The sequence below is a fragment of the Nematolebias whitei genome, chromosome 11 (genome assembly GCF_014905685.2).
Source record: "Nematolebias whitei isolate Nwh7 chromosome 11, NemWhi1, whole genome shotgun sequence".
NCBI classification, from domain to species: Eukaryota; Metazoa; Chordata; class Actinopteri; order Cyprinodontiformes; family Rivulidae; genus Nematolebias; species Nematolebias whitei.
In genome coordinates, this window is record NC_056508.1 from 25,516,730 (window position 1) to 25,530,929 (window position 14,200).

The 14,200-nt window shown below is 39.0% G+C and overlaps 1 protein-coding gene across 1 annotated transcript in view; it reads right to left on the reverse strand.

Moving 5' to 3' along the window:
- Positions 1-9,342: 9,342 nt before the first annotated feature.
- Positions 9,343-14,200, reverse strand: part of LOC119416872 (glutamate receptor-interacting protein 2-like) — a 50,743-nt gene continuing 45,885 nt past the window's right edge. Inside the window, exons 24-26 of the mRNA XM_037684062.1 lie at positions 12,383-12,604; positions 11,705-11,851; positions 9,343-9,586 (exon numbers count right to left, since the gene is read on the reverse strand). Coding sequence (XP_037539990.1) covers positions 9,389-9,586; positions 11,705-11,851; positions 12,383-12,604 — 567 coding nt within the window. The 3' untranslated portion in view covers positions 9,343-9,388. The remainder of the gene's footprint in view (positions 9,587-11,704; positions 11,852-12,382; positions 12,605-14,200) is intronic.

Here is a 14,200-nt window from a genome sequence, read left to right on the forward strand (position 1 = left end):
CACTAAAACTATTTGGCTTGTAAATTAGCAGCTGAGCTGAACTTTGGTCTGAGCATTGTGCAGAATGGGCCTGGATGGCACAATTCCACTTATCGACAGAGGCTATGAAAAGTCCACACACACACTTGTTAACATGACAGGTTTACGTGATGTAAAACAATAAAACCATGATAAAATGATTCAAAACTTCTTTCGTCTTTCCTTTGACTTACAATTCAACTGAAAAAAATATTTGCAGGGAAATTTATTTTGAAAAAATGGATGCAAGAAGCTGGTTGTATAAATGTACAACTAATAATTTGTTTAGGCACATTTTAATTTACGGTGCTGGAGAAGCGAGTCCAATCGATGGTCGAATCTCTCTGGATTCATTCATGAGTGAGGGAAGAATGGAGCGTGAGATTGGCAGATGGATCGGTGCAGCTGCTGCAGTTTTTTGGACTCTGTGCTGGTCTGTTGTAGGGAAGAGGAAGAACAAGATCATGGATACAGGTGGTCCAAATGAATTTTCACTGCAGGGTAGCTGGACTCTCTTAGAAATAAGGTGAGGAATTCAATTATCCAAGATAGACTGAGTAGAGATGCTGCTTCTCCAAATAGAGAAGAGCCAACTGAGGTAGTTTGAGCATCTGGTAAAGATGCCCTCCCTAGGGAGGTGCTTGGGGTATGTCTGACTGAGAGGAGAGGAGACCCTGGGGAAGACCCAGGACTTGATGGAAAGAATTTCTCAGCTGGCCTAGGAATCCCTGAGAGCCGGAAGAGGAGACTGTGGAAAGAAATGTCTGGACCTCTCTGCTCAAGATGCTGCAGAGCGAAAGGTGATAGGATGGGATGGAGAAGTGGTGTAGTGTAAGTGATCAATCAATCAACCTTTATTTAGACAAGTGACACGTGGGCATACAGAGTATACCCACTAGAAAAGCTTGAAAATTTCAGTATAACCACTTGAAAGTGCCCAGTCATACATGACATATCATTAGGCATGCGTCATTAATATGTTAAATGCTTCCGTAACAATCTGTCTCTTGTTTATTACATTCGCGTATCCAGCGAATTATTGAATAATTAATACTTCTGTACTTACTACTTAATACTTGAACATGTTTTGCTTTGATACTGTTTTATAAATTCTATAAAATGTTTTTAATACAAAGCCAACTGTTGTACAAAGTTTGTTGTTCATTTATTCAAATATAAGCATCAGATAAATTTTGAATTTGTTCAATAAATGCTTAAAAATAAATTGACCATTACATTGTACTAACTAGTGTATTTTGGTCTCTAAGCACAGTATACAGACCGACCATGGTAAAGTTCATTTTACGTTGGATGTTGGACATTTGCGGTCTGTGGCTTCAGCTGTGTCCAATCCACTACAAAAATGCAGACTCATTTTTAGCTTTTCTTCATGAATGTCTTCACTGTATTCCACTGATTATCTAACAGTGAGGAAAATTTCTGTAATCTTTTTCTGATTCTTTTCAAATCAGTTTACTCCACTGGGATGGACCTTCTGATTTATTTACACTATTTATTTTTCCTAGGAGTTGATCAGCAAGTGACACCTTGACTTGGTAACTGTTGGAGTCAGTCTCCCCACCATCACAGACATTTACACCTCCAGATGCAGGAAGAGGGTCACCTGCATCATGAAGGACCCCACTCACCCAGCACACACATTTTTGCCCCACTCCCCTCAGGAAGGAGGTTGAGGAGCATTAAGTGTAAAACCACTAGACTGAGGAACAGCTTCTACCCTGAAGATGTTAGATTCAGAAATCTCTAACCAGGACAATCACTGTGAAAAATCACATCATGTTGCTGCTGATCTGTTTCATGTTGATGTGTTCATTCGTGTTCATCTGCTCACACAGACTCATGTTCGTGCTGCTGTTCGACGTTATGTTTTTATGCTAGTAGTGCTTAGTGTGTTTTTAGTTGATGTTTTTCTTAGTTCATATCTTAGATCTTATTACTGTTTTTCTTTTACTTTTTATTGTTGGATGTAACTGGGACCCTGTGTACATAATTTCGTTCCATCACATGTACCACATGGGGTGCGAATGACAAATAAAGAACCTTGAATCCTTGAATCCTTGAACCTTGAGAAAAGAAATCCCAAACTGTGATGCTGCCACCACATTTCAGCAGGGTTGATTTTTTCTTTACAATCTTGTTCCCAAACCGAAAAGTCAAAATCAGTTTCAACAGACCAGAATACATTTTCCAACAAGCTTTTGAGAATTATGACATGTATTCTTGGAAAATGGTTTAGTTGGGCCTTGAAGTTTTACTTAAAAAAAGACCCCAAAATCCTTATGTATAAACAGATTGTTGTCACATGAAGTACACAAACAGGACTTGTCTAAATCTCCCGCAGCTCCTTAAGTGTTGCTGCAGGACTTTAGTTAATCTTTTCACGAATTCAGAGAACTGTTCAGTCTACTGTAGTGTCACTGTTCATTTTTAGCTTTTCTTCATGAATGTCTTCACTGTATTCCACTGATTATCTAACAGTGAGGAAAATTTCTGTAATCTTTTTCTGATTCTTTTCAAATCAGTTTACTCCACTTAGCTGTCCTAAATCACAGGCCCGCTGGGTGATGATCCAAAGAAAAAATAATACTAAAACTAAGCCCTCGGTCAACCACCGGCCCGTTCAACTTTCAAATCGGTTTTCTGTGCTTAGGGAGACGCCCACCGAGGAGCACACTCTCGTTGTTGGCAGCTCCATAGTTCAAAACGTGGCACCTGTGACTCAAACCACAGTCAAATGCATTCCAGGGGCCAGAGCAGGCGACACTGAATCCCACCTGAAGCTACTGGCTAAAGCTAAAGTGAAATACAGTAAAATCATTATTCACGTCGGCGAAAATGACACTCGGCTATCAGAGATCACTAAAATTAATGTTGCTTCAGTGTGTAACTTCACAAAAACCATGTCTGACGCCATAGTTTTCTCCGGCCCCCTCCCCAACCTGACCAGCAATGACATGTTTAACCGTATGTCGGCTTTTAACCGCTGGGCGTCCAGATGGTGCTCTGAAAACAATGTAGGGTTTGTAGACAACTGGAGGGCATTTTGGAGAAAACCTGGTCTGCTGTGGAGACATGGAATCCATCCCACCTTATGTGGAGCAGCACTTCTCTCTGAAAACTTAGCTGATTCAGTTGGACATCCAGATTATTGACAATTAACGGTCCAGTCTAGAAATCAGTCCAGGAAGCAGAGATGTAGTTTTCCACAGCTCGCTGCTGCTTCTCTGTTACCCAACCAAAACCCCATTGAGACAGTACCAACTCTTCCACAGCTCAAAATGAGTGGAGTACTTTAAAACAGACATCTAGAAAGCTGGAAAGAAAATGGTGCTCTACTAAAGTTGAGGGATTTTACTTATCCTGGAGAGATATCCTGCTAACATACAAGAAAGCTCTCCGTAAAGCTAGAACTTATATTATTTATCTTTAATAGATGAGAATAAAAATGACCCCAGGTTCCTTTTCAGTACCATAGCTAGTCTAATGAAAAATCCTATCTCTATTGATTCATGTATCCCTACAATGATAAGCAGTGATGACTTCATGAGATTCTTTATAAATACAATTATTTCAGTTAGGGAAATAATTCAAACCAACATTCCTAGTATTGCCTCAGGTTCTGTGTCAAATGAGACAACTTTAAAAATGTCACTAGAACCTGATTCATGTTTGGATGGTTGTTGTCCTGTTTATCTCTCTGATTTGTCAAAAATAATGGCTTCAACCAAACCACCCACATGTCTGCTAGATCCCACCCCATCCAGGCTATTTAAAGACACATTTCCCTAAATTAATAACCACGTCTTGGATCTGCCTAATTTGTCTCTAATAAATGGTTATATGCAAGAGAGCTATACAACTGTTGTAATTAAACCTTTACTTAAGAAACATAACCTTCACTCAGGAATCCTAGCCAATTATAGACCTATATCTAATCTAACTTTCATCTAAAAAAAAAATTCTAGAGAAAATAGTTGCTGGTCCGTTACATGATCATCTGCCAAGAAATAATCTGTTTGAAGAGTTTCAGTCAGAGTTTAGAGCTCACCATAGCACTGAATCTGCAATGGTGAAAGTTACTAATATTTTCATGGCCTCTGACAACAGACAGGTGTCTACACTGGTCCTGTTAGACCTCAGTGCTGCATTTGATACAGTTGATAATATTCTACTACAGAGACTTGAATATGATATTGAAATTACAGAAACGGCTTGAAATTGGTTTGAATCACATTTATCAGATAGACTCCAATTTGTAAATATAAATAATGAATCTTCTTCATACAACAAAGTTAGTCATGGAGTTCCTCAGGGTTCAGTGCTTGGGCCAATACTCTTTACCTTATATATGCTTCCATTAGGTAATGTTATTAAACAGCATAGGATAAATTTTCATTGTTATGCTGATGATACACAGTTATATTTGTCCATGAAACCCAGTGAATCCAATCAGCTACTTAAACTACAAGCATGTCTTAAAGACATAAAAACCTGGATGACCCTAAATTCTTTGCTTTTGAATATAGACAAGACTGAGGTTTTAGCTTTTGGACCTGAGCATCTTAGGAATATTTTTTTCAGTCTTTCTCCCTCCTTGGATGACATTAATCTGTCCTCCAGTTCTAATGTTAAAAATCTTGGTGTTATTTTCGATCAGGACATGTCTTTTATCCCCCACATTAAATACATTACTAGAACTGCTTTCTTCCACCTGCGTATTGCGTAACATCGCTAAAATTAGAAACATCTAATCAAAAAACGATGCAGAAATACTGGTTCATGCATTTGCCATGTCTAGACAAGATAATTAAACGTTTTGCACTAGGCATAAGTTTCTGTGCTTTTGTGAACAATCTGATGTGTGAATCACTGCAGGAGTTATCTGAACTTTCACCGAACTGATGAAACAGACGATGATCTCAGCTCATGAAGCTGTTTGTCGTGCAGTCAGAGTATTTGAAGTGAAAAATGTTTTCAATGTTTGTAAAATACACCAGAATGCAGGAAATGGCATGTACTTTATTCAAAATTCTGTTGGGGAGGATGTCATTTTCTTAAATGAATTGTGAAAACTGAGTAGTTTTCATTTGATACTATTTCTATCTTAACATGTGATTCTTGACCTGCCATTGTGTATCTAGTCCTCCTTCCTGTTCCTCTCAAACCCAGCCAGTTGAAGCAGATGGCCGCTTGTCCTGAGCCTGGTTTTCTCCACCAGCTCATGATCTGTCCATCCCTTCTCGGTGTGTGGCTGTGTTTGACCACTTTGAGCCCATCTCTCTGTCCTCTCTGGAGCAGGTAATGTGCAGCATGAAGCCATCTGGTTCCCCCTTTGATGTGGTCCCCCCTCGACTACTAAAGGAAGTTTTTCCTACCCTGGGTCCTTTTATCCTCACTATTCTGAATAGCAGTTTATCCTCAGGTGTGGTGCCAAAGACTTTTAAACATGCTGCTGTCCAGCCCCTCCTGAAAAAACCTAACCTTGACCCCTCAGTCATGTCCAACTTCCGGCCTGTCTCCAGACTCCCATTCACCTCTAAACTACTGGAAAAAATTGTGGAGTCTCAGTTGAAACAGTTTTTGGGGGATCACGCTATCCTTGAGTTATTCCAATCTGGCTTCAAATCTCTCCATAGCACTGAAACTGCTCTACTGAAGGTTTTTAATGACATTTTCATATCCACAGACGCAAGTGATTCTGTGCTGCTTGTCCTATTGGACCTTACATCTGCTTTTGACACCATCGACCACAATATCCTCATTTCTAGACTGGAGCAGTGGGTGGGCATCACAGGGTCAGCCCTTAAATGGTTTGGGTCCTACCTCTCTGACAGAACCTTCTGTGTCAATATCAAAGATTTTAGTTCGGCATCGACCGCACTCCAGTGGGGGGTACCGCAGGGGTCCATCCTCGGTCCCCTTCTCTTTTCTTTATACCTGCTGCCACTAGGTGCTATCTTCCGCAAACACGACATACCCTTTCATTTCTATGCCGATGATTGCCAAATTTACTTCCCCCTGAGGCACAGAGGCACACGCTCTATTCAGCCTCTTCTTGACTGCCTGGCTGACATCCGGGACTGGATGGCTTTAAACTTCTTAAGCTTCAATGAGAAGAAGTCTGAAGTCATGCTGTTCCATCCCAGTGGCTCACTCATGAACCATGACATTGACCTTTTCTCTCTAGCCCCGCTAGAGAAACAAAAGGTGACTAATCTGGGGGTGATAATGGACCCGTCCTTAAAACTCAACAGTCACGTAAACATGATGGTCAAATCCTGTTTTTTTCAGCTGAGACGGCTGTCTAAGCTGAAGCCTATACTCAACAAAAAGAACCTCGAGACAGTGATCCACGCCTTCATAACATCTAGGCTTGATTACTGCAATTCACTTCTGTTTGGAATCAGTCAGTCCTCCATTGCTCGTCTACAACTGGTCGAAAATGCTGCAGCCCGATTTTTAACTGGTACAGGCTATAGAGAGCACATCACGCCGGTTTTGGCCTCCCTGCACTGGCTACCCATTCACCTTCGGATCCATTTCAAAATTCTCATGTACGTTTTTAAATCACTGAACAGTTCCGCCCCATCCTATCTCACTGATCTTCTGCAGCCATATGTCCCACCGCGCTCTCTGAGGTCAGCAGACCAGATGCTTCTCTCAGTCCCAGAAACCCGTCGTAAGCTCAGGGGTGACAGGGCTTTCTCTGTTGCAGGTCCACGACTGTGGAATGAGTTGCCACTGAGTGTCCGGCAGGCTCCCACACTCTCAGTCTTTAAGTCTCGCTTGAAGACCCACTTCTATTTGCTTGCCTTTAACACGGTGTGATTTGTTTTGGTCCGGTCTGTTCTCTACTCTGTTGGCCATTTTAGTTAGCTTCTGCTGCTATTTGTATCTGTATTTCTATTTTATGTTTTCCTGTTCGCTGTGCATGTTTGTGTTCTTTTGTACAGCACTTTGGTTGGCCTTGTTGCTGTTTTAAGTGCTATATAAATAAATTGGTATGGTATGGTATGGTTCTGCTAAAGGTTTCTTCTTCATGAGGGAGTTTTTCCTTTCCACTGTCGCCTTCATGCTTGCTTAAAATGAGAGTTCTGCGATGGAGTTAAACTCAAAGCAGTCTGCTCCACAGATAAATAATGTTAAATTATTATTTTTATGTATGAATGTTTCTGTTCAGTGCCCTGAGATGACTTCTGTTGTGACTTGGTGCTATATAAATAAACTGAACTGAACAGAATTATTTTTAACATTGAGGTCCTTTCAAAGCTTTGTGAGCTTTCTGTTAATCTTGGCTAGAATGAAGCTACGTACCGGTAAATATCAGACAAATCTTAGGACAGATGAAGTTTATTTCAGGCTGATCAGTCACTTTTTGAAGACAGATATGTTCGCAGGAAAAACAAAATTTAATGGCACTTATGCTACCAGCTTAATGCATCATTGTGTATGTTCCTTTGTACTGAAACTCTGGTACAACAATTTCCTCGGGATCAATAAAGTTTTATCTTATCTTTTCATAAATTTCCCCACAGCAGTTTTATTTTTCTTCAGTTGAATTGTACAGAAACAAAATCACAGCAACAGTAGAAAAAGTCTAGAAATGTCCTATCAGGGTTTCACATTTTTATTTAATAAAAACCTGGCATTTTAATACGGGTGGGTAAAATTGCATTAGCCACTGAAGGTTTTGGTTTATTACTGCGTCCATCATGAGTAAAAATCAACATGCTCAGCCAAACGAAACTGCACAAATAGCTAAAATATGGTCTTTTTACCTTTATCATTTTAAAAAGACAATAAAAATGAATAAAACAGCAAAAAATAGCTAAATAAAATTAATGCATTTCAAGTTTTTTGACCGGATATTTTCATGAGGATGTTGAAACACTGTGGGGGAGTGGTAGCGCAGAGGTTAGAGAAGGTGGGCATGTGATCGGAAGATCGCCGGTTCAAGCCCTGGTACCACATCAAAAATGTGGGTGGGGTAGGTGAAGAACCCACACCTGCCCTCACCCTCATTCGCCCCACTCTGGGCCCTTGAGCAAGGCCCTAAACCCCCATCTGCTCCCTAAAAACAGGTCTCTCTTGAAAATGAGTTCTCGTAGCTCAGTGAGACTACCTGGATAAATAAAGGCTAAATGAAACAAGTAATAACAGAAACCTCATGACCACATCAGTTTGCATGTAGAAACATCCTGAATGCATGTACACTAAAACAGAATGAAAACTGCACATAAAAATGAATTCAACAGTAAATTAACGTAACACAATCAATAGAAAACTTAAAATGGACCTTTAATACATTATGACATTTAATCAAAGACAAATCTGAAGGGCACTGTCCCAACAATGATTTACCTTCTGAGGCTGCTACAAATGGGACAACGCAACAAACAGGAGACATGTTCACGCCAGCCAACATGCAAAAGACAACATATGTTTCCAGATTGTCACATTTTACCCTCCCAGAAAAACACTTAGTGACTTTGGTGTTTAAAAAAAATCCCCAGAAAACCCTCTGCTGCAGATATCAGTGAACATAGGAGCAAAAACCAGCTTATGCAGTAACTTCTGAGTGAAAGAGTTTTGATTTTGTGATTTGGTGGCATGACTGTCTGGAAACCTGAAAAACAACTTTTTGTAAATGTGACCAAAAAAAAAAACATTAAAAAAACATATTGATATCTGAACACAGAACTCTGGAACGATGCAGAAACTTCATATCAATGAGGACACATATATAAACTTAAAAGATTAGCAGGACCTCATGTGCATTTGTGCTATTCAGATACAACAGGGTTTAAAATATAGTCGATAGCTTGTGAGTCTCAAAGAGCATTCTGTTTAATTGGAGGCCCGGTCCCCTCTATAGGGCAGGCAGTGCTGGGGGGAGACTGGAAATCAAGGCAGTGAGCCAACTTGTGGCCAAAATGACTCAAAGAAGTGCAACGTCCCTTAAACCTAGAATCCTTTAGCTCTGTGTGAGTGGTTTAACATGAACACAAAGCATTGCCATTTGTGTGCAAAACTAAAATAAAATAGTACAACGAGAACGTGAAGCTTAATAAAAAGCGAATGTGAACACGGATGTTGACATCTTGGCCCCACCAGAAGCTCCTGTTATAGAAGCTCCCGTGTTGGAGGTTGAGTAAAAGGGAATGAGGTCACAGTTTTCTGGAAAACTGCATCTTTGTGAATAAAAGTGTCAACATGGACAAAAAAAACGTTTATAATTTTAGATGTGAGGGATGTTTTCTTGGCCTGAGAGTGACCATGTGACAAATTTAACCGTGCGTGTGTGTGTGTGTGGTCCCAGTGCTGCGGTGTTTCACGTCCTCCTTTGTGTTCACAGAGCGATGCTGTTGGTTCTGTAGTTGGCAAAGCACAGCAGTGAGTTTGAAGGCTCGTCACAGTCGCTGGGCAGCTCCACGTCTGCGGCTGCCAGCGGATTCCTGCTAATGACCAGATCCAGGCAGTCTCCGGCCTCCGTAATGAGAGGCACAGTCAGACAACAGTCCAAGTCCCTCGTTCTCACTCGGTTCACCTGCAAAAAGCACAACCACTTCTTCAACCATCGGTCAGTGCGGTTTACAGTCACACCTGGGGCTTACTAAAGCACGGAGACTGCAGCTACCATGCTCCTTCAGATCCAGACAGGAAGTGTTTTACTTCAGGTCTCAGAGTTTCATAGTTTTGTTTCTTTACTTAATTCAGCTCTTCTATTGTGTTTTAGGTAAAATTGTTTCATAGAATGTATTTCTTTGAAATGTTTTTTTTTTTCTAAAATTCTGATTGACATGAAATTCCATGGTTTTGTTCACAAGACTTACCTGAACAGACAAGTTTATAATTTTTTCCTTTAAATTTACCGTTTTACTCCGCTGGGCTACGTCCTCCATGTTTCTGCTCAAAAGCGGCTGAAACTTAATGTTTCACATACATTTATAACAAACTGACTTCATCAGGTGAATCATGTAACAAATTCACCACAACCTCAGACGCATGTGTTTTTAAGTGGACACCAACATGCATGCGCATCCTCTGTCTTCCATAACAACTCCCACAGGAAGCTTTTTCCCAAACCAACACTGTTTCAATCAGGAAACCCCAGTCAGTTTTGGAGATGACAGAAGATTGGGGGGCTAATCTTTTGGTGTCTGTCTTCATTTTGCTGCCAAAAATTGAATTGTGAGCAATGCTAAAAAGTCTTTAATTGACACTGACAAAGTAGTTATAAATAGAACAACATGTTTTATCTGTAAATTTGTTGTAGTTCAAATCCATCCATTTGTTATCTTTGTCTACTTCTCCCTTGCCGGGTCACGAGGGTCACTGGTGCCCATATCCAGCCGTCATTGTGCGAGAGGCGAGGTACACCCTGGACAAGTTGCAAGTCCATCACAGGTGTAGTCCAAATATTACAATATTTTATGATTTACTGTATTTTTCAGACTATAAGGCACATTAAGCTAAATTAAAACATTTTGACAGATTTTTGAACGCCGTGTACCACATATAAAATCTGTTCAAGGTCAATAAGCACAACCAGAATTAATACATAAGGTGTACCGGATTTTAAGACTCACTGTTGATTTTTGAGAAAATGAAAGGATTTTAAGTGCGACTTATAGTCTGAAAAATATGGTAATTAGTTTTCCACAAAAACAAGCTGCATGAGCTCAGATCAGTAAGACCTACAGGTCATAAAAACCCAACAGAACCAAACAGTTCATAAGAAAACTAACTGATAAAAAGCTTATCATAGCATCAGGTGATAATACATGTATTATGGTGGATTTTAAACCAGATATACTGTATTGCAGCAATTATCTTTGACCAGGAACAAAGGTATTTAGTGAGAAATGAACCCAACAGGAGGATTAAAAGCAAAATATTACAACAAATAACTCCTGGAGAGACTTAGTTTATAGTTTTAAAGCACCTGAGAATATTTATACAAAAGTGTACTTCTGCTTTACCTCACACACCAGGCCTGCTGATTTTATTAAGTTACCAACGCTCTAAACTTCCACTTTATTAGATACATTTTTAAAGCAAGCAATATAACAGCTTTAAAAGTTTTACTTTATTGAAAAAAAAAAACGGTTTGTAATTTTAGTTAAAGTTTGAGTTTGTTTGTCCTTGTGTAACTGTTTAATTAAATGTTAAATACTACTCATCTGTTATTTAAAGAGGTGAATCACAACAAAATAAAAATGACTCCTTCAGATAAACGTTAGACACAAAAAACTCAATTCTTTACTTAAATATTTAAGTATATATATATATATATATATATATATATATATATATATATAAAGCAATTTAAAATACATTAATGGCATAATAATTGTGGAATAATTCATTTGATATATTAAATATCTTTTCTGCATTAAATATTAACACTTCTTTATTAAAGTACTAAAACTAGACCAAACCCAGTTGGAAAAAACATATAAACAAAACACTTTAAATAATTTTATTGTCCTAAAATGTTTTGCTGGAATTTGTTTATAGCTTTACAATCTTGAAGTGAAAACTACCAGTAGTTGATTTTTACAAAAATCATTTGTACTGGTAAAAAACTATGATTTAGCAACTAATAAATTTTTAACATGTTGGCCTTAAACTTTTAAGACTTTAGTAAAGAGACAAATCGTACCTGAAGAATGCGGTCGAAAGGTTTTAGACCAGCACGGTCAGCTGGACCGTCAGGTCTGATCATGTTCACATAAACTCCTTTTTCTAAGAGTCTGTCTGACACACTGAAGCCAAAGCTGTTGCTCTCAAAGTCCTTCCTTATAGAGACCTGAGAAAAAAAAGGATGAAATTATTGCTGCATAAATCAGACACGTGGAAAAAGCAATAAATTTCCAAGTAGTTTTATCAGCTTAAATTATAGTTAGTTGAGAAAGTAAAACCAGTTCAGCCACTCTTTCTAGAAACATGTTAAATTGTTGGCCAATATATACAGTATACAGAAAAATAAAAGATGTGGTAAAGACCACTCCAATAAACTGGAAAAAGTATTTTACTGGAAACTTTTTTAGAATACAGGGAGTTTCATGTGATTACCAAGCTGGAAACGGGGCTAAAGAATAAACCCAGCTTGGCCCTGAATCAATGTCTTTACTGTGCTTTCATCCAGCTAAACCCACAAGCCTCAATCTCATTTCTTATGTTTTCCCTTTTGGATTTGGATGTTCCGTGTAGGAAATCCATCAGATTTAACCAGAACCAAACAAGAAACAGATTTGTTATGATGTGAGAAAGCTGTGTCAAGTTAAAACGCTTTCAGAAAATCATTTCTAATGAATAGAAAATGTATTTTATAGTTCACCTTGTGCAGTGCTAAACCAGAGGGGGACAATATATCAGAGGGGTCCTCTTTGGTCCTGGACGATCCATCTCTGGCTCCAGATGACAAGTTCAAGCTTTTGGTTTTGGCTTCACTGTGGCTTTTCTCTTTCTTTATGGGACTTATTTCAGAGTGAAACATTGAATCTTCAGTGGTCTTGGACTCATCAAGGTACAGACTGACAGTACTTCCTGTCATAGATGCCTGAGAAAAACAAACAAAAGAAGCAACAGGGATTATTTGAACTTTATGAATTAAAACAGAAATACCGAAGTACATTTGGAAAAGGCACATGAAGAAGGTTGAAAAAGTATTCACCCCCTTAGTATTCATTTGTGTTAATGCTTCACAACCTGGAGCTTAAATGGAGTTTGTAGGTGAGAGACCTCCACAAAGTACTTCAGATTAATAAAGATAAAGGACAACAACACTTTAAAATATTTAATGGAAGAAAAGAGGTGTGACAATGTAATCACCCACCTTGTTTTGAAGCCCTAACTACTATCTTTAGAAACTAAGTAATTTGTTAGATAAGACCCACCTGTCAGATGATATACACCTTTAAGCAGTGATGAAGATAAAAAGAGTTCTCCACACAAGTCAGAGGCAGAGTTGTGGACAATTGCAGATGAGGGTTGGGCAATAAAAATATAAAACACTAAACCCTGAACATCCCATGGAACATTTAATCCATTATTAGGAAATGAAAAGATTACACAACCACGAGAGAGAGGGGGCCAAGAGAGGCTCGTCCACCAAATGAGACAAGGAAGTGCATGAATCAGAGAAGCACCCAGGAGGACAAAGACAACCTGATGGAGCTGGGCAGCTTGTCTGCAGAGATGGGAGCATCTGTCCATAGAGAACAGAGCTGGGCTTCATGGAGATGTGGCCAGGAAAAAGTAAATGCTTAAAGAAACCAATAAGACAGATTGTTAGAATAAGCCAAAAAGCATCTTGGAAACTCCTCATGTGTGTAAGAAGTTGTGGTCAGAAGAAACTCAAATTGAATGTTTAGACCATTAAGGACATCCCCATGTCTGAAGCAAATTACCACTTCTTGTTATGCTGAGAACACCATGGTGGTGGCAGCATCATGCAAATTTTTCTATTTTTTTATTAGCAGGGACTGGAACTGGTCATTTAGAGAAAACTTAAATGGAGAATAAGGAGAAATTCTTCAAGGAAACTTCAGAGATATGAGGCTGAGATGGAGGTTTATTTTCCAGCAGGACACTGGTCCTAAACACAGCTGAAGCAACACTCTGCAAATTGTCCTGTAATGGTCTATTTAAATTAATCAGTCCAGTCAAGATCATGTAAAATGATTTAAATATGGTTGTACACAAGCAACCATCCAACCCATCCAACTTAAACTTGAATTTATTTGTTGAGAATGGGCTAAAATTGCAGTGACTAGATGTACCAAAACTTTAGAGATGTACCTGAAAAGTCCTGCTGCTGTAATTGTTACAAAAGGTGTCTCTACTGCACAGTTTTTAAATTGTGGGTGTTGAGGGAGTTGATGGTACTTGTCTTTATCCTCATTTCTTGCTTGTTTCACAACAAAACAGTATTTTGCAGCTTCAAAGTGGTATATGTTGCATAAATTAAAAGATATAGACCCCTAAAGCTCATTTTGTTCCATATTTTTCTAACAGAAAACTTTGCTCTCAAACTGCAGGTTTACTTGTGGTTCCTAGTTTTCAAAAGCAGAATGAGAGGAAGATCTTCCTGTTATCAGACTCCTCTCTTGTGGAACCAACTTCCAGTTTCTGTCCGTGTGGCTGACACATTGTC